The sequence below is a fragment of the Gorilla gorilla genome, chromosome 9 (genome assembly GCF_029281585.2).
Source record: "Gorilla gorilla gorilla isolate KB3781 chromosome 9, NHGRI_mGorGor1-v2.1_pri, whole genome shotgun sequence".
In the NCBI taxonomy this organism is placed as follows: Eukaryota; Metazoa; Chordata; class Mammalia; order Primates; family Hominidae; genus Gorilla; species Gorilla gorilla.
Genome location: NC_073233.2, coordinates 81,582,783 through 81,602,607, shown reverse-complemented (window position 1 = coordinate 81,602,607; position 19,825 = coordinate 81,582,783). Strand labels below are relative to the sequence as shown.

General features: G+C 41.0%; 1 protein-coding gene across 2 annotated transcripts in view; it reads left to right on the top strand.

The window, feature by feature from the left end:
- The window catches only part of RAB6A (RAB6A, member RAS oncogene family), an 85,323-nt gene that overhangs the window by 49,280 nt on the left and 16,218 nt on the right, over positions 1-19,825 (top strand). For both annotated transcript variants that reach the window (XM_019036626.4, XM_019036625.4), the window contains exon 6: positions 6,379-6,472. In XM_019036626.4, the coding sequence (XP_018892171.1) occupies positions 6,379-6,472 (94 nt within the window). The remainder of the gene's footprint in view (positions 1-6,378; positions 6,473-19,825) is intronic.

Here is a 19,825-nt window from a genome sequence, read left to right as displayed (position 1 = left end):
ACCCGCCTCGGCTTCCCAAAGTGTTGGGATTGCAGGCATGAGCCAACACACCCTATCTGAAATTATATTTATAATAATTTTTCTTTAAGGTAACATTTGTCAGTTGCTTTGAAATTACCATCTTTCTTGGTAATCTTTGCCAGACTATCATCTCTCAACTGTTCACATTTAAAAGAATTAGAGCTTGTTCGTTCCACTAAAATGATTTTCAAATGGGTAAAAGACTTAATTTTTTAAAGCATCTTTGTATTTTGGGCTTTTATAAGCATGACATGAAATCCTGAAGCCATAGAGGGAATGATTGATAAGTTTGAATACATAGCATATTCTCCTATTAGATTGACTATGATTCAGAAGATTTAAATGCATAGTATTTTCTTTTTTTTTGAGACGGAGTCTCGCTGTCTCCCAGGCTGGAGTGCAGTGGCGCAATCTCAGCTCACTGCAAGCTCCCCCTCCCGGGTTCATGCCATTCTCCTGCCTCAGCCTCCTGAGTAGCTGGGACTAGGCACCCGCCAGCACGCCCGGCTAATTTTTTGTGTTTTTAGTAGAGACGGGGTTTCACCGTGTTAGCCAGGATGGTCTTGATCTCCTGACCTCGTGATCCACCTGCCTCGGTCTCCCAAAGTGCTGGGATTACAGGCGTGAGCCACCACACCCAGCCCTGAAAGCCAAATGAAAATAAATGTTTTAAGAAGACGGTTATTAACTATGCCAAATGCTCTGTAAGATCAAACCAAATGAAGACTGAGAATTAACCATTGGATTTAGAAGTTTGGAGGTTATTAATGTTGTTGACAAGTAGTCACACTGAAGTGGTGGGGTTGAAAATCTCACTACAGTAGGTTCAAGACAGAATGCCCCTCTCACCTCTGAAGTTATAAGATAAGATGAACAAGACGACCCTATTTATATTAATAATAGTAAAAGAAAAATCTGGCCAGCGTGGTGGCTCACACCTCCCAGCACTTTGGGAATCCGAGGCAGGGAGATCAGTTGAGGCCAGGAGTTCAAGACCAGCCTGGCCAACATAGCGAAACCCTGTCTCTACTAAAAATATAAAAATTAGCCAGGTGAAGTGGCACATGCCTGTAATCCCAGCTACTTGGGTGGCTGAGACGTGAGAATCACTTGATCCCAGGAGGGGGAGGTCAGTGATCTGAGATCGTGTCACTGCACCCCAGCATGGGTGACAGAGTGAGACTGTCAAAAAAAAAGCCTCTATAATTAAAGCAGTGTGGTCTTGCTGCATGAAAAGTTATGGAAAAGTAGAACAGAGTAGGAAAGCTAGCAACAGGCGAGCGTGGTGGCTTATGCCTGTAGTCCCAGCACTTTGGGAGGCCAAGGCAGGTGGATTACCTGAGGTCAGGAATTTGAAACCAGCCTGGCCAACCTAGTGAAACCTCTACTAAAAATACAAAAATTAGCCGGGCGTGGTGGCACGTGCCTGTAATCCCAGCTACTCAGGAGGCTGAGGCAGAAGAATTGCTTGAGCCCAGGAGGTGGAGGTTGCCGTGAGCTGTGATTGTGCCACTGCACTCCAGCTTGGCTAACAGAGTGAGACGGTCTCAAAAAAAAAAAAAAAAAAGAAAAGCTAGAAACAGACCCAGTTTCATATGGAAAATAAGTATGAAAGTGGTACCTCAAATCACTGGGGAAAATGAACTATGTAATAAATTGATTGGAGTAACTGGTTAAGTGTATAGAAAAGATAAAATTGGATCAAGTTCTCATATTACACTAGGACAAATTCTAAAGGGATTAGAGATTTAATTGTGAAAATAAAATAAGGACTAACTGAGTTCTGGTTCTTAATGATACTAATGCTATGACACAAAATAAGGGAAAATGTAAAGTTTGATTACTTAAAACATTATAAACAAAGCAAATGGCAAACTAGGGAAAAGTATTTGTAAATCATATCAAAAATGGCTAATATCCCAAATAAAAAAGCCTCTAAAAATAGAGAAGAAAAAAGATAAACATCACTATAGAAAAATTGACTAGAAATATGAATGGTTCATGGAGAAAGTAACATAGCTCTTAATTATCTGAAAAGAAGCTCTGTCTTGCTCTTACTGAAGTACTGATTGAAACTGCACTGAGAAATATTTTTGCCTCAGATTCAGACTGCCAGAATTCCAAGTTTGTTGAAATCTTCTGCTAGCAAGGCTATAAGGAAAACAGTTACTCTCATAAATTACTGAGGCAATGCAGAATGGTAATACTCCTATGGAGGAGAGAGAGTTGATTTTTGGCAATATCTAATATAGACATTTAGCCTTTGACCTGGAAATCCCACTTCTAGGAATCTCCTCAAGATACACTGGTAAGAGTACAAAAAGACATATGTACAAGTCTATTTCCTATAGCACTATTTGTAATACCTAGCACTATTTGTAATATCTGAAGACCGTAAACAACCCAGGTGCCCACAAAAGGAAAATGGTTTGACAAACTTACGAACATCCTTTTAAAGGAGTACTAGACAGGTACAAAAAGGAATGAAGAATGTATATATTACTGTGGAGTGAATCTTCAGGGTATATGAGTAAGTGAAAAAATGCAAGGTGAAGTAGTATGTAACATATGGTACAGTTTACTTAAGAGAGAAATACAGATGTATATACACATTACCTAAAACGAAATGAGGACCCTACTGGGCTGCCATCCCAGCTGGACTGCTGCTGTGGAGCTCAGCATCAAGTACTTCCAGGAGAAGCTTCAGCAGGACCTAGAGGCAGAGCATGGTGGAGGTAGAGGATACAGCGCTCATACCACCGTGCTGTATGTCCATCTTTCAAGTCCTGGTGGTGCCCGCAGAGTTTGAAGGGAAGCCACTGCTTCAGAGATACCAGGTGGTAAATGCATGCCTAGTGGAAGTGTGCTCCTCTGCATCTATGCCTTTGAGCAGAAAGCCTTTGAGTCCCAATTAGTGGGCCCATGAGTGGCCAAAATGAGGGACTGGGACCTGTATAGCCATTAAACTATAAATCAGGGCCAAAAAGGAAAGATAAATTATAAGTTTAAAGAAAATGGGCTAGGCATGGTGACTTACACCTCTATTCCCAAAGGAAGCTGAGGCAGAAGGATCATTTGAGGTCAGGAGTTCGAGGTTACAGTGAGCTACAATCCTGCCACTGCACTTATATGTGCAACAGAGCAAGACCTTGTCTCAAAAAAAAAAATAAATAAATAACTTTTTTTTTTTCAATACTGAGTCTCTCTCTGTTGCCCAGGCTGGAGTGCAATAGCACAACCTCGGCTCACTGCAACCCCCACTTCCTGGGTTTAAGTGATTCTCCTGCTTCAGCCTCCTGAGTAGCTGGGACTACAGGGATGCACCGCCACGCCCAGCTAATTTTCATATTTTTAGTAGAGATGGGGTTTTATGTTGGCCAGGCTGGTCTTGAACTCTGACCTCAAACGATCCACCCGCCTTGGCCTCCCAAAGTGCTGGGATTACAGGTGTGAGCCACCACACCCGGCTAGATCTTAACTGTTTTTAGTAAACATGTTGGTGATGATGTTGGATATTGTTACTTCAAAATGATTGTCTGTATTCTGCATAAAATAAATGAATACTTTGCTTAATGATTGTCTGAGAACTGGCATTTTGGACACGGGAGATGGAAATACAGATATAAGATTAATAAAGTTAAATATAAAAAATAAAAGCATGGGGGCCGGGCGCGGTGGCTCACGCCTGTAATCCCAGCACTTTGGGAGGCCAAGGTGGGTGGATCACGAGGTCAGGAGATCGAGACCATCCTGGCTAACACGGTGAAACCCCGTCTCTGCTAAAAAAAAAAAAAACACAAAAAATTAGCCGGGTGTGGTGGTGGGAGCCTGTAATCCCAGCTACTCCGGAGGTTGAGGTGGGAGAATGGCGTGAACCTGGGAGGTGGAGCTTGCAGTGAGCCGAGATCGTGCCACTGCACTCCAGCCTGGGCGACAGAGCGAGACTCCGTCTCAAAAAAAAAAAAAAATATATATATATATATATGTGTGTGTGTGTGTGTGTGTGTGTGTGTGTATATGTATATATATGTGTGTATATATGTATATATGTGTATATATGTATATATATATGCATGAATTCATTACATTTTTTAGCATTTGAAAATTTTTAATATTTTCTAGCTCTGTCTACTGAAAAGATTTAAACCAGGAGGAATGAGCCCACATTACCACATGTAAATACGGTTTCTTTCCAAAGGAACCAGGGCTACTTGAAGAAATGACAAATTAGGCATCTGGGCCAGAAAATGTAAACAGTGGGGCTGGAACATGTCATACCATAAATCAAAGAAGTTATTAAAGACCATTGAGGTTATGTCAGATTCAGGAGAGCCAACTCAAAGAAGCTCTACTGGTCAAACTGTAGGAAAACTTGAAAATCAGTAATTACTATAAAACATGTTTAAATCCACGAGTCATAATAATAATAATAATAATAATAATAATAATAATAATAATATACTTAAGGAGAAAACTCATTGGTCACCTTTGGAAGATGCCAGAGACTGACTCGAGCATTTATCCTCCTTTCCTCTCCCTCCCTCCGTCACTCCCTCCCTCCTTGTTCTAAGTACCTCAGGATAACCAAATAATTGAGAAAGTTTCTTTCTAAAGAAGTATTTAATTTGCTATAAAGGACATTATTTGGATAATTGACAAGAATAAAACCTATAGATTCAATGATGGTATGATGTTGATGTTAATTCCCAGATTTAATAATTGTACTGTGGTTATATAAGAGAATGTCCTTGTTTTTAGGAAATTCACACTGCTGAAGTATTTAGGGCTAAAGGTCTGCAGATTGGCGGTTTACTCTCAAACAGTTTTTTAAAAGTGTTTTAGAAAATTTATATACACAGAGAATGAGAAGATAACACAAGCAAATGTAAAATCTTAACAGTTGGAGTGTTATGTAAGAGAATGTTCTTGTTTTTAGGGAGTGGAGAATTCTAGAATAATAATTTCTTGTAGGCAAGAAGGGAGTGGGATCTAATACATAGGTGTAAGTTTTGAGAATAAGGACAATTCTTTCATAGTAATAGGACTAGAGGTAGAATATAAGGGCACACTTGCAAGTAAATGGAAGCTTGTGGAAATTCTCTTCCATTGCCCATTTTCTGTGTTGTAGGAAGCAGGGTTTGTCAGCTGATAGTTTAAATCTAGCTAATTAGAACATTTGTATATTTATGGAATACTTATCTGCCAGCTTAAGCATTAGGAATACCAATATAAATGACATAATCTTGCACTTGAGATCTCACAATTTGAGACATAGTGCTAATTGTAATGCATCACAAAATACCCTGTAAAGGTAATATTAAACTATTAATATTTTGTATCTAGAGGCTTTACCATACATGTCTTTGACTCACTTACTTCACTTACAGAAATCCACGAAATCGGCTGGGCACGGTGGCTCATGCCTCTAATCCCAGCACTTTGGTAGGCTGAGATGGGTGGATCACCTGAGATCAGGAGTTTGAGACCAGCCTGGCCAACATGGTGAAACTCTGTCTCTACTAAAAATACAAAAATTAGCCAGGTGTGGTGGTGGGCGCCTATAATCCCAGCTACTCAGGAGGCTGAGGCAGGAGAATTGCTTGAACCCAGGTGTTGGAGGTTGCAGTGAGCTGAGATCGCGCCATTGCACTCCAGCCTGGGTGACAAGAGCAAAACTGTCTCAAAAAAAAAGAAATCCACAAAATCTAACCTAAGGAAATGATTTTCAGTGCACAAAATATTAAGCACAGATATTTAGGGCAACAGTTTTCATAGTAGTGTAAAATTGGAAAGCAACTTGCATTCTAATAGTTTGGGAATGGTTATATAAATTATAGGAGCAAATTGACAGAAATTGTCTAGCCATAAAAATTGTTTTACACAAAGATTTGAATTTTAAGGCTAAAAGCGTGTGGTCTGATATTAAGGGAAAGAGGCAAGCTATTAAGCGTTTTTTGTTTTGTTTTGTTTTTAGCTTTTTCTTTTTTTGAGACAGGGTCTGTTGCCCAGACTGGAGTGCAGTGATGTGGTGGCCTAATAATGGCTTGCTGCAGCCTCAACATTCCTGGGCTCGAGCATCCTCAAGCTATTAAGTTTGTAAAAGTAAAAAAATTATAGGATGAGCCCAGTCAAGTGAAAGCAAATCAGTAACAAAAAAAAGTCTTTAAAAAAATGTTAAGTATACACACACAGAAACACACAAATTTCAAGAGTGTGGCAGATTAATGAATTTTTAAACTAATGTGACCTGTATAACCAGTCCTTATATCAAGGAAAGTTATTTTCAGAGCTTTGTTTATAATCTTTGTAATACTGCCTCATGTCTCAAAAGTAAGAAGTTTGTTTGTTTCTTTACAGGCAAGTGTCAATTGAGGAGGGAGAGAGGAAAGCCAAAGAGCTGAATGTTATGTTTATTGAAACTAGTGCAAAAGCTGGATACAATGTAAAGCAGGTAAGTTGAGTTGAGGTTACCAAATTGAAAAAATGTGAAATAATTGTGTGAGTATTCTATTCTCTGGTGTATAGGTTTCCTTCCACCTGGCAAGAGCAGGCCTTACAAACTAGCAGTATATTTTCAAACAGTGAAAAATATAAATGTGGCATAGTTTTTGGAAAAAGAGAAAAGACTTGCCAAACTTCAGATTGTGAATAGAACTACTGCACAGTGGTAAATCTACCATATTGTCACTACATTCCTACTACATTGCTTTAAAGGTAAATTTTCTTTTTTCTTTTTTCTTTTTTTTTCTTTTTTGAGATGGAGTTTCGCTCTTGTTTCCCGGGCTTGAATGCAATGGTGCGATCTCGGCTCACTGCAACCTCCACCTCCTGGGTTCAAGCAGTTCTCCTGCCTCAGCCTCTCGGGTAGCTGGGATTACTGGCATGCGCCACCATGCCCAGCTAATTTTGTATTTTTAGTAGAGATGGGGTTTTTTTCATGTTGGTCAGGCTGGTCTCAAACTCCTGACCTCAGGTGATCCGCCTGCCTTGGCCTCCCAAAGTGCTGGGACAGGTGTGAGCCACCATGCCCGGCCGGTAAATTTTCTTTATTTCAGAGTTTGATGCCAAGACTGAGATAAATGAAAGCAAGTATTTGCTGTCAGTAATGGTGTTCTACTTCTTGTTGTAAAAGTAAATTCTGGTTACTTTATCCTTAATAAAATGCTGGTGTTTGAACAGTGTTTACAACAGGTCTTTTTGGGGGAAGGCAGGAAAATATAGGGAGATGTCACATTATCAAGCCATTTTCTGCAAGATAGGTCAGCCAGAGACTCACATGCTTAACTCTTCAAGGCTGTATATCATATAGGGTAGTGGTCCCAGATTTATAAGATTTATGGACCAATAATTTTTTTTTTTTTTTGAGATAGAGTATTGCTCTGTCGCCCAGGCTGGAGTGCAGTGGCGCGATCTCGGCTCACTGCAAGCTTCACCTCCCAGGTTCACGCCATTCTCCTACCTCAGCCTCCCGAGTAGCTGGGACTACAGGTGCCCGCATCACGCCTGGCCAATGTTTTGTATTTTTAGTAGAGACGGGGTTTCACTGTGTTAGCCAGGATGGTCTCAATCTCCTGACCTCGTGATCTGCCTGCCTCAGCCTCCCAAGGTGCTGGGATTACAGGCGTGAGCCACCGCGCCCGGCCTAGACCAATAATTTTCTTAATTGAGTGTGATCAACAGAGGGTAACAGTAACATCATTTAAATAGTTAAAGCTTTAGGAAGAAGTCTTTATATTGTTTTTATATTTTTTAATTTATTTCCCTCCATGCCTTGAATCATTATGTAAGTAATATTGAATGATCACTGATTCTTTCCTCATTAACATATTGTTTCATGGTCATGGTTCAATATTTGTGCTCATGCTTTTGTTTCCTTTGCTTAGAATGTTCATTTTTTTTTCCCTTTCCTAATTGTACTCCTTATAAGTTTCAGTTTAGATGTCAGCTCCTCAGCAACATTTTCTCTGACATTTCCCATCCTACCTCCTGTCTGTGACACCTGATTCTCTTATGTGTTTTCACCAACCTGATCTCAGCAAAAACAGTATCATTACTTACCACAGTATATTGAAAATCTCTCTCTCTCTCATCAGAATTATATATTCCCAGAACCTAGCAATGTGTATGGAACGTAGTAAGTGATACGTAACTGAACCCATAGGAGCCACAGACAGTTAAATAATTTGTGTAATACCGTTATATTAGCCATATGCCACTATTCTAAGACAAAGCAGTGGGTAGCTTCATCTGGCTTTCTCTTTTCTATTTCTTATATATATTTTCTCTTATATTTATATATTTTTTTATTTGAGACAGGGTCTTGCTGTGTCAGCCAGGCTGAGTGCAGTGGTGCAATCTCGGCTCACTGCAATCTCTGCCTCCAGGGTTCAAGTGATTGTCATGCCTCACACTCCCCAGTAGCTGGGATTACAGGTGTGCAGCACCATTCCCGGCTAATTTTTGTACTTTTAGTAAAGACAGGGTTTCACCTTGTTGGCCAGGCTTGACTCAAACTCCTGGCCTTAAGTGATCTGCCTGCCTCTGTCTCCCAGAGTGTTGGAATTACAGGTGTGAGCCACCACACCCAGCTGGCTTTCTCTTTTAGAGACATTTTGATAAGGGTGTGAGCTAGTTGCTTATATATCCTGGTACAGGCTGTCCTTTTCCTGGTTAATAGCTAAAGAAGGCATTGCTGTAGTCCCCTAGCCCTGACCCTAAGTAGTCTCATAGGTTTAGAAACTCTAGAATTATCAGATAGCATACAGTAAGCACTACTGATGTCTAGTATCTTCATAATGTTTGATTGCTTCCAATTTTATTTTTATTATTTTTGTTATTTATTTATTTATTATTTTCGAGATGGAGTCTCACTCTGTCACCGAGGCTGGAGTGCAGTGGCGTGATCTCGGCTCACTGCAAGCTCCGCCTCCCGGGTTCACGCCATTCTCCTGCCTCAGCGTCCCAAGCAGCTGGGACTACAGGCGCCCAACACCACGCCTGGCTAATTTTTTGTATTTTTTAGTAGATACGGGGTTTCACCATGTTCACCTGGATGGTCTCGATCTCCTGACCTTGTGATCTGCCCACCTCGGCCTCCCAAAGTGCTGGGATTACAGGTGTGAGCCACTGCACCCAGACTATTTTTATTTTTTATTTATTTATTTTTTATGAGATGGAGTCTCACTCTGTCGCCAGGCTGGAGTGCAGTGGCACGATCTCGGCTCACTGCAACCTCTGCCTCCTGGGTTGAAGTGATTCTCCTGCCGCAGCCTCCCGAGTAGCTGGGACTACAGGCGAGCGCCACCATGCCCAGCTAATTTTTTTGTATTTTTAGTAGAGACGGAGTTTCACCATGTTGGTCGGGATGGTCTCGATCTCCTGACCTCCTGATCTGCCCGCCTCGGTCTCCTAAATTGCTGGAATTACAGGTGTGAGCCACCATGCCTGGCCCCTCTTATTTTTATTTTTTTGAGTTGTGGTCTTGCTCTGTTGCCCAGGCTGGAGTGCAGTGGCATGATCATAGCTCATTGCAGCCTTGACCTCTCAGGCTCAAGTGGTTCTCCCACCTCAGCCTCCAGAATAGCTGGGACTACAGGCACACACCACCATGCCCAGCTAATTTTTAATTTTTTTCCAGAGAATAGGTTCTTGCCATGTTGCCCAGGCTAGTCTTGAACTCCTAGACTCAGGTGATCCTCCCACCTTGGCCTCGAAGATTTCGAGATTATGGGTATGAGCCCCTCTGCCTGGTCGATTTTTAGTAAATTTATAGCATTGTACAACTATTACCATAATCTGATGTTAGAAATTTTTTTTTTTTTTTTTGAGATGGAGTCTCCCTCTGTTGCCCAGGCTGGAGTGCAGTGGCGCCATCTCGGCTCACTGCAACCTTGCCTCCCGGGTTCAAGCAGTTCTCCTGCCTCAGCCTCCCAAATAGCTGGGACTACAGGCGCATGCCATCACGCCCAGCCAATTTTTGTATTTTTATATGATCCTGACCTCAAGATCCACCCATCTCGGCCTCCCAAAGTGCTGGGTATACAGGCGTGAGCCACGGCGCCCAGCCCTTCTTACTTTTAATTTAGATTGTTTTTGTTTTTGTTTTGGGTTTTTTTTAGACAGTCTTGCTCTGTTGCCCAGGCTGGAGTGAGTGGCACAATCTTGGCTCACTGCAACCTCCGCCTCCCTGGTTCAAGTGATTCTCGTGCCTCAGCCTCCTGACTAGCTGGGATTATAAGTGCATGCCACTGTGTCTAGCTAATTTTTATATTTTTTGTAGAGACAGGGTTTTGCCACGTTGGCCAGGCTGGTCTGAAACTCCTGGCCTCAGGTGATATGCCCACCTCAGCCTTTCAAAGTGCTGAGATTACAGGCGTGAGCCACTGTATCTGGCCAGAAATTTTTTAATTGTCAGTTTATTCTGCCTCCCCACTAAACAACAAACTCCATAAATGTTCATTGAATGAATGATAATATACTTTATTTTTTTTTAGCAGATTCTTAGAGCTGCATTGTTTTGCCATAAAAATAAGATTTATTTCATGTCCTTGGTTCTGTCTTAAGAATTTTCTTAGCTAGACTGAACAAGCCCTAGAGAAGCCAGGTTACTTGGAGAATTGCCCTTCATTTGCTGTTTTGACTACACCTTAGACATAGATACATGTTCATCTTCCGTTTCTTTGCATTCACCTGAACCCACGTTGAATTTTTTTTTCCCAATTTTTTTTTATTAGGCCAGGCATGGTTGCTCATGCCTATAATCCCAGCACTTTTGGAGGCTGAGGCAGGCGGATCACTTGAGGTCAGGAGTTCTACTAAAAAATAAAAAAATTAGCTGGATGTGGTCTCATACACCTGTAATCCCAGCTACTCGGGAGTCTGAGGCAAGAGAATCACTTGAACCCAGGAGGCGGAGGTTGCAGTGAGCCAAAATCACACCACTGCACTCCAGCCTGGGTGACAGAGCGAGACTCTGTCTCAAGAAAAAAAAAAAATAATAATAATATATATAAAATTGAGATAAGCATTTATGTACAGTGAAATGTATACATCTTAAATTGACTATTAGATGAGTTTTGGTAAATGTATTTACAGGTATAAATGACCACAGCAGTGAAGATATGGAAATATGTTGTTAATTTCCCAATGTTTAGGGACATTTCTAGATAATCTTAATTGTTACTGGCTTCTAATTCTGTTATAGTCAGAGAATACACTCTGTAATATTTCAGTCATTTGTAATTTATTGAGACAAGTTTTATGGCCTGTCATATGGTCTATCTTATTGAATGTTCTTATATGTACTGAAAAAGAATTTTTTTTACAGTTATCAGGTATATTAGTTAACATGTTTGACAGCGTTCTCAAATCTTATATAGCCTGGCCGGGCACAGCGGCTCATGCCCATAATCCCAGCACTTCAGGAGGTGGATGTGGGAGGATCACTTGAGGCCAGGAGTTCAAAACCATCCTGGTCAACATAGTGAAACCCTGTCTCTACAAAAGAAGAAAAGTTTTTTTGAAAGTTAGCTGAGCATGGTGGCATGCACCTGTAGTTCCAGCTACTCAGGAGACTGAGGCAGAGGATTGCTTGAGCCCAGGAGTTCAAGGCTGCAGTGAGGCATGATTGTGCCACTGCATTCCAGCCTGAGCAACAGAACAAGACTCTGTCTCAATAAACAAAAAAACACCTTATGTATCCTTACTAGTTTTTTGTCCAGTTCTGTTGATAACTGAGAAGGGGATATTGAAACCTACAACAACAACGATGTATTGTTCGCTTTGCTAATTAGTTCTGTCAGCTGTTACTTCTTGTATTTTGAAGTTAATGTTAGTAAGTGTATACATATTTAGGATCATTATGTCTTCATTATCTGTTGACTTTTTTATGTAAAGAACTGTCCCTCGTGGGCTGTGTGTGGTTGCTCAGGCCTGTATTCCAGCGCTTTTGGGAGGCCAAGGCAAGGCAGGCTGATTTCTTGAGCCCAGCAGTTGAGACCTGCTTGGGCAACATGACGAAACCCTGTCTCTACAAAAAAACACAGAAATTAACCCAGCGTGGTAGTCCCAACTACTTGGGAGGTTGAGCTGGGTGGATTGCTTGGCCCAGGAGGTCGAGGCAGCAGTGAGCCGAGATCACACCACTGCACTCCAGCCTGGGCAATAGAACAAGACCCTGTCTCAAAATAAAAAACAAAAAACACGAAAGAAAAAAGAAATGTCCCCATATCCAGAGGTAATCATTGCTGTATGTACAAGAGTGTTAGTCTTATACAAGCTGCTCTGCTGTTACCAAAGCTAAAGTCTGCACTGAATTTATAGGGGTAAAAATTAAAATATCTGATAAAGGAAATAAAACTGATTATCGTGAAATAATCTCTGATCCCTTCTGAGTTCTTGCTGTGTAGGTCAGTCACAATTCAGAAGTTGTGCTGGTATTCAGGACTTTCTGAGGTAAATTTCACAGTCTAGTCACTGTCTTGGAAAACATTGAGAATCACAGTCTTACATGCCTGTTATTACCGTTGTGTGTTTTCTCAGCTGTGTATGTTTGTAAGCAGAACTATTTTTGATTTTTGATTGTACTCATTTTATTTGACAAAATCATGCCTTTTTACCAGAAGATACACAGAAGTCTTTCTGTAATAAGGTATATATTTATCAGTACTATAGGTACCATGTAGTTCTACTTTTCCATATACAGAGTTGTTTCCTAGCTTTCTGCTAATCTAACTGGATTCCTCTTCCCCATTCCCTCATTTACTAGATTATAATGCACATCACATAATAAAAGCTTAAAAATGGGCTTTCACAGTTACTGTTTTCTTTTTAAATAATTGTGAGAGAGCTTTTACATCATTTATTATCTAATCATGATTCAAGTGACTAGGCTGTAGCACCCAAGAACCTTGCCTTAAAACAATTTATTTTACCCAATAATACTACTTTGCCTTCTTACTTAAAAATGTCCTGTGCTTAACCCTTTTGCTCTTTGTTTTGATTTAAGCACTTGACCCTAAAGTCCTGCTTCTGTCTTACAGAATATTGTTGTCATTTTAAAAATAAAACAATCAGTACTAGAACTAGCATAAATAGTAATATCTAACATGATCATTTGTATTATATAGCATATTTAAGTAAAATGTGTTTCATTCCATTCAGTATTTCATAAAAAGACAGCCTCTGAAAAATAGTTTTACTCCTTAGATTTCTCATCCACTACCCCCCCGCACCCCCCCCCACACACTTTTTTTTTTTTTTTTTTTTTTTGAGACAGGGTCTTGCTCTGTCACCCAGGCTGGAGTATAGTGGTATGAACGCGGCTCACTGCAGCCTTGAACTGCTGGGCTCAAGCAATCCTCCTGCCTCATCAGCCTTCCAAGTAGCTAGGACTACAGGCACCCACTATCATACCCAGCTAATTATTTATTTTTCCTAGAGATGGGTCTTGCTATATTGCCCAGGCCTCAAGTGATCCACCAGCCTTGGCCTCCCAAAGTGTTGGGATTACAGGTGTGAGCCATGGTGCCTGGCCCAAATTCTTTTTTTCTAATGCATAAGTATTACTTTGTTTTTGAAAGTGATATGGTGTTTAAATTGCTGAAGAAATGATAATGATAAGGTGATTACTTTAGCCTTCACCTGGCTTTTCATCTGGGAATTAGTACATTCTTTTAGTGAAGCAATAAGTGTGTGGTGTCACCTTATTATATATTTTGTAGTACTGAAAAATGGAAAAAGAAAAGAAAAACTCCTTGATCTTCAAATTCTGAAATCATTAGTACTTATCATAAAAAGAAGATTTGTTTGAAAGAGAGAAGACTTTATGAGAAAGTGGTGATAGCTGATGGGCATCAGCTCTAACAGGTCAATGAAAGCTTGTGTACATACTAACCATGGAGTTGCAATGTTATAGGTATGGGAAAATTATTTTATATTGGCTGAAATAGTATATGTACCTTATGCATTGGTGGTGATCATATCTTTTCCTCATCACTATATCTCCCATGTCTACCACAGCTGGCTTATAGCAGGTGTTAATCTTGGGCTTTTGTCATGTACCTAAATCCATAGGTATCAAGTGTGGCACACTAGACCACTGTAGGTACTTTGGAAAATAAAAAGTTATGTAAAATGTGGTTCCTAACTTAAAGAAACTTATGATATTGTTGGGAAGAAGAGTCACATTCTCATGAAGACTGTGCAGTAAAGAATGGGTCATACATGATAAATTCCTAGCAAATGCTACATATACAGTAAGATACATTGTAATTATTGAGAAGCAAGGCCAGGCGCAGTGGCTCACACCTGTGAGCCTGAGTTGGGAAACTGAGTTGGGAGGCTTGCTTGAAAGCCAGGTGTTTGAGACCAGCCTGGGCAAAAAAGGGAAAACTTGTCTCTACAGAATAATGAAAAATAAATAAAAATTTAAAAATTACCTAGCTCTGGTTGAGTGTCTGTAGTCCCAGCTATTCAGGAGCCTGAGAGAGCCTGAGATGGGACCGTCACCTGACCCCAGGAGTTGGAGGTTGCAGTGAGCTATTAGCACGCCACTGCACTCCAGCCTGGACGACAGAGCAAGACCCTTGATTCAAAAAAATTAAAAAGGAGAGAAGCAAAACGAATGCTGGCACAAAGAGGTTTATTGAATAATTGAATGAGATCACATATAGTTAGAATGGTTGAGGAATGCTTTGTTTAAAAAACAGCATTATCGGCCTGGCGCAGTGGCTCAAGCATGTAATCCCAGCACCTTGGGAGGCCAAGGTGGGTGAATCACCTGAGGTCAGGAGTTCGAGACCAGCCTGACCAACGTGGTGAAACTCTGTCTCTACTAAAAATACAAAAAATTAGCTGGGTGTGGTGGCGGGCGCCTGTAACCCCAGCTACTGGGAAGGCTGAGGCAGGAGAATCACTTGAACCTGGGAGGCGGAGGTTGGAGTGACCTGAGATTGTGCCATTGCATTACAGCCTGGGCGACAGAGCAAGACTCCATCTCAAAAAAAAAAAAAAAATCGTAAAAAAAAGTATCTGAGCTTAACTGAGGGTACTTGATTTGGATAGGTAACTGGGGATGCTTCTAGGAAGAAGAAAAATTAACATATGTATGATACAAGACTACCTAGCACACATAGTGTAAATACTATGCCATGAACGTTCACTTAAAATCTTTCATATTGCCTTCCTAGCAAGCACTTTATATACAATATCTAGGTGCTTAGATACTTGTCGAATACAAGAAGGAATCTATGTAACAATCCTACGAGTCAACTGCTATTGTTGGTCTGATTTTAGAGAGAAAATCTGAGGTGTAGAAATTATACAACTTTCCTAGAATTGCCTAAATACTATCTGCTAGATCCATTTAATGTACCAAGTGTTTAACTTAATTCTCACAATATCCCTGTGAAGTAGATAAGTATATTCATTTCACTGATATGAAACCAAAGTTTTAGAGGCCAAGTAACTTGCTTAAGATTATAACTTAAACTGCAATGTGAGCCCAGGTCTATTTAGTTCCAAAATCTGAGATCTTAAGCCTTATATTCTGCCTCTCTCAAATTTAACCTCACCCCAATTTATCCTTTTGTGTTTCATATCCTTAACACAGTAGGACTTTATTTTTATTTATTTATTTTTTTGAGAGTCTCACTGTGTCACCCAGGCTGGAGTGCAGTGGCACAATCTCGGCTCACTGCAATCTCTGCCTCCAGAGTTCAAGTGATTCTCCTACCTCAGCCTACTTAATAGCTGGGATTATAGGCATGCTTCACCTCGCCTGGCTAATTTTTGTATTTTTTAGTAGAGATGGAGTTTTGCCATGTTGGCCAGGCTGGTCTTGAACTCCTGACCTCAGGTGATCTGCCCACCTTGGCCTCCCAAAGTGCTGGGATTACAGGCGTGAGCCACCATGCCCAGCCCACAGTAGGACTTTAATATAACTGAATGGTCAGAAATCTATATATATAATGAATATGAACTGACAGAGAAATTATATTGATCAGGATTTATTCAGTCATTAATTAACTCAGATATTTGTTGATCACCTCCTGCATGCCTAGTTATGTTATAGGCACTGGGGATACAATAATGGAACAAAATACCTAAGTCTGTGCCATTATGGAGCTTACATTCTGGTATGGAGAGTTAGACAATTAGTGAAATATAATCCTTAAGGAGGTTATAAATTCTATAGAGAAAAATGAAGTAGGGGCCAGGCACGGTGGCTCATGCCTGTAATCCCAGTGTTTTGGGAGACTGAAGCAGGCAGATCACTTGAGGCCAGGAGTTCAAGATCAGCCTGGCCAACATAGTGAAACCCGTCTCTACTAAAAATACGAAAATCAGCCGAGTGTGGTGGTGCTTACCTGTAATCCCAGCTACTTAGAAGGCTGAAGCACAAGAATCACTTGAACCTGGGTGGTGGAGGTTGCAGTGAGCCGAGACCATGCCACTGCACTCCAGTCTGGGAGACAGAGTGAGACTGTTTCAAAAAGAAAAAAAAAAGAAAAACAGAAAAATGAAGTAGGGTAAGAAGGATAAAGAATACTGGTGAGGGGAATTATGATATATTGATGTCTTATAAAAGGAGGGAAAGCCTGTCTGATAAGGTGATATTTGAGCAAAGAACTGAAGGAATTGAGAAAGTGAGCCATTTATACATCCAGGGAAGAGCATGCCAAGCTTCAAGTGCAGTGACAAATTCAAAGGAACTTGTCATGTTTAAGGAATAGTAAGGAAATTAGTAAGGTTACAGTAGAGTGAAGGAAGGGGCATATGATAAGAAAAGAGCTCACAGAGATAGTTATGGAGAACAGAGGTCTTAAGACCGTGTGGGCAGTAGTGAGGATTTGGCATTTTATTCCCAGTGAGAGAGGAAGCCATTTTCATGAGAGATTTGACAGGATCTCACTTAAAATTTAAAAGTAATCAGGCCAGGCACGATGGCTCATGCCCGGTAATCCCAGCACTTTGGGAGGCCAAGGTGGGACGACTGCTTGAACCCTGGAGTTCAAGACTAGCCTGGGCAACATAGGGAGACTGTGTCTCTGCAAAAAAAAAAAAAAAAAAAAAATTCTAGGCATGGTGGTGTGTTGACTGTAGTTCCAGCTACTCCGGAGGCTGAGGTGGGAGGATTGGTTGAGCCTGGGTGGATGAGGCTGCAGTGACCCATGATCATGCATGGGAGACAGAGCAAGACCTTGTCTCAAGAAAGGAAAGAAATCACTGGCTCTTCTGTAAAAAATGATCTGTTAAGAGTAAATGAAAAAATAAATACAAGTATAAAATAATAATCTTTCATTTAAGAAATACTACCAAAATTAAGATGGAGATCTAGCAAAAAGTCAAAAGCAGCTGGGCGTGGTGGCCCACACCTGTAATCCCTACACCTTGGGGAGGCTGAGGCGGGAGGATCACCTGAGGTCAGGAGTTTGAGACCAGCCTGGCCAACAGGGCCAAAGTCTCTACTGAAAATACAAAAATTAGCTTGATGTGGTGGTGGGCGCCTATAATCTCAGCTACTCAGGAGGTCGAGGCAGGAGAATTGCCTGAACCCAGGAGGCAGAGGTTGCAGTGAGCTGAGATTGTGCCACTGCACTCCAGCCTGGGTGATGAGAACAAAATTCCAGCATGAATTATAGGCATGAGCCACTGTGCCTGACCTGGTATATTTTTAAATTAATTTTCTGTAGAGACAGGATCTCCTTATTCCCAGGCTGATCTCAAACTTCTGGGCCCAAGTGATCATCCCATCTTGGCCTCCCAAAGTGCTGGGATTACAGGCATGAGCCACTGCACGCAGCCTAAAATTTTTGTTGTAAAAAAATGGATTCGCTTTTTATGTCTGTCATTTATGTGTAATAGTATTTTACAAAACAAATTCTTCTTACCCAAGATTATTAGCTGTTTCTTCACATAGCCCTTTCACAGTGCTTTCCATATAAAAAATACTCCATTTACACTAGGCAGCTTAGGTATTATAAAAAATACGAGCTTTGGAATCTCAGCTCTGCCATTTATTTGGTCTATGGCAAATTCTTTAGCCTTAGATTTGTTTAAAATGGGGTTATTAACATTTTCCTCACAAATAAGAGGATTAAAATGAGAAAATACGTAAACATTACAACAGTGTAAGTACTCAGTGTCTTTTCTTCCCTTCTTTGATTTGATTGTTTCACACCCTTACAAATTGTTATTACAGCATTGGTTCTTAACCCTAGCTGCACATTAGAATCATCCAGAGATATTTGAATAAAACACGAATGGCTCAGCCCCACCCCACATCAGTTGAATCAGTCTTTGAGGGTGAGGCCCAAGCATCTGGAGTTTTGTTTGTTTTTAAGCTTCCCAGGTAATTCTGATGCCGCATTGGTATTGAGAACCACTAGTCTAGAGGGAAAGACTTCGCACATAACCTTTCAAGAAAGCTTTCCTGAGGTATTTCTAATAACTTTCAAAGTTAAAAATAAGGATGGGGGAGGGCCTGTGGGATCACTTTAACCTATTACTCTTACCTAGCTTTTTTTTTCGAAACAGTCTCAAGCTGGAGTGCAATGGCGCCACATAACTCACTGTAGCCTCCACCTCCTGGGCTCAAGCAGTCCTCCTACTTCAGCCTCCCAAGTAGGGACTACAGTCGTCCACCACCACACCTGATTTTTTAAATTTTTAGTAGAGACGAGGTCTCACTATGTTACTAGGCTGGTCTTGAACCCCTGAGCTCAAGTGATCTCCTGCCTTGGGCTCCCAAAGTACTGGGATTATATGCATAAGCCACAGCGCCCAGCCTGTCGCTTTCTTTTCTTTCTTCTTTTTAAAAAAAAAAAAAGACAGAGTCTTGCTATGTTGCCCAGGCTGGTCTCAAACTCCTACACTCCAAGTGATCCACCCGCCTCAGCCTCCCAAAGTGCTGGGATTGCAGGCGTGAGCCACTGCATCTGGTCCTGTTGCTTTCTTTAAACACATATTTCTCTGATTCATGTACCTACTGGTTAATCTTTTGGTCTCTTAACTTTCATTCATTCCAATTATATTTGCTTATGTTAATTAAATCCTTAAATCCTTTATTTATTTATTTATTTTTTTTTGGAGACGGAGTCTTGCTCTGTCATCCAGGCCGGAGTACAGTGGCATGATCTCAGCTCACTGCAACCTCTGCCTCCCAGGTTCAAGCAATTCTTCTGCTTGAGCCTTCTGAGTAGCTGGGATTACAGGCGTGTGCCACCACGCCTGGCTAATTTTTGTATTTTTAGTAGAGATGGAATTTCACCATGTTGGCCAGGCTGGTCTTGAACTCCTGACCTCAGGTGATCTGCCTCTGTGCCCAGCCATTAAATCCTTTTTTTATATTTAATTGAAGATACTCATAATTGGCTTTTTTTGTTTTTTGTTTTTTTGTTTTGTTTTGTTTTTGAGACAGTCTCGCTCTGTAGCCCAGGCTGGAGTGCAGTGGCGCAATCTCGGCTCACTGCAAGCTCCACCTCCTGGGTTCAAGCCATTCTCCTGCCTCAGCCTCCCTAGTAGCTGGGACTACAGGCGCCTGCCAACACGCCCAGCTAATTTTTTTTTTTTTTTTTTTTTTTTGTATTTTTAGTAGAGACAGGGTTTCACCGTGTTAGCCAGGATGGTCTTGATTTCCTGACCTCATGATCCGCCCACCTCGGCCTCCCAAAGTGCTGGGATTACAGGCGTGAGCCACTGCGCCTGGCCTTGATTTCTTTTTTTGCTCTGTTTTTGAGGTCAGGAGGATTCAGTGGGCATAAATATTGCCAGATTTTCTTTGACTTGATATGAAAATAAGCTC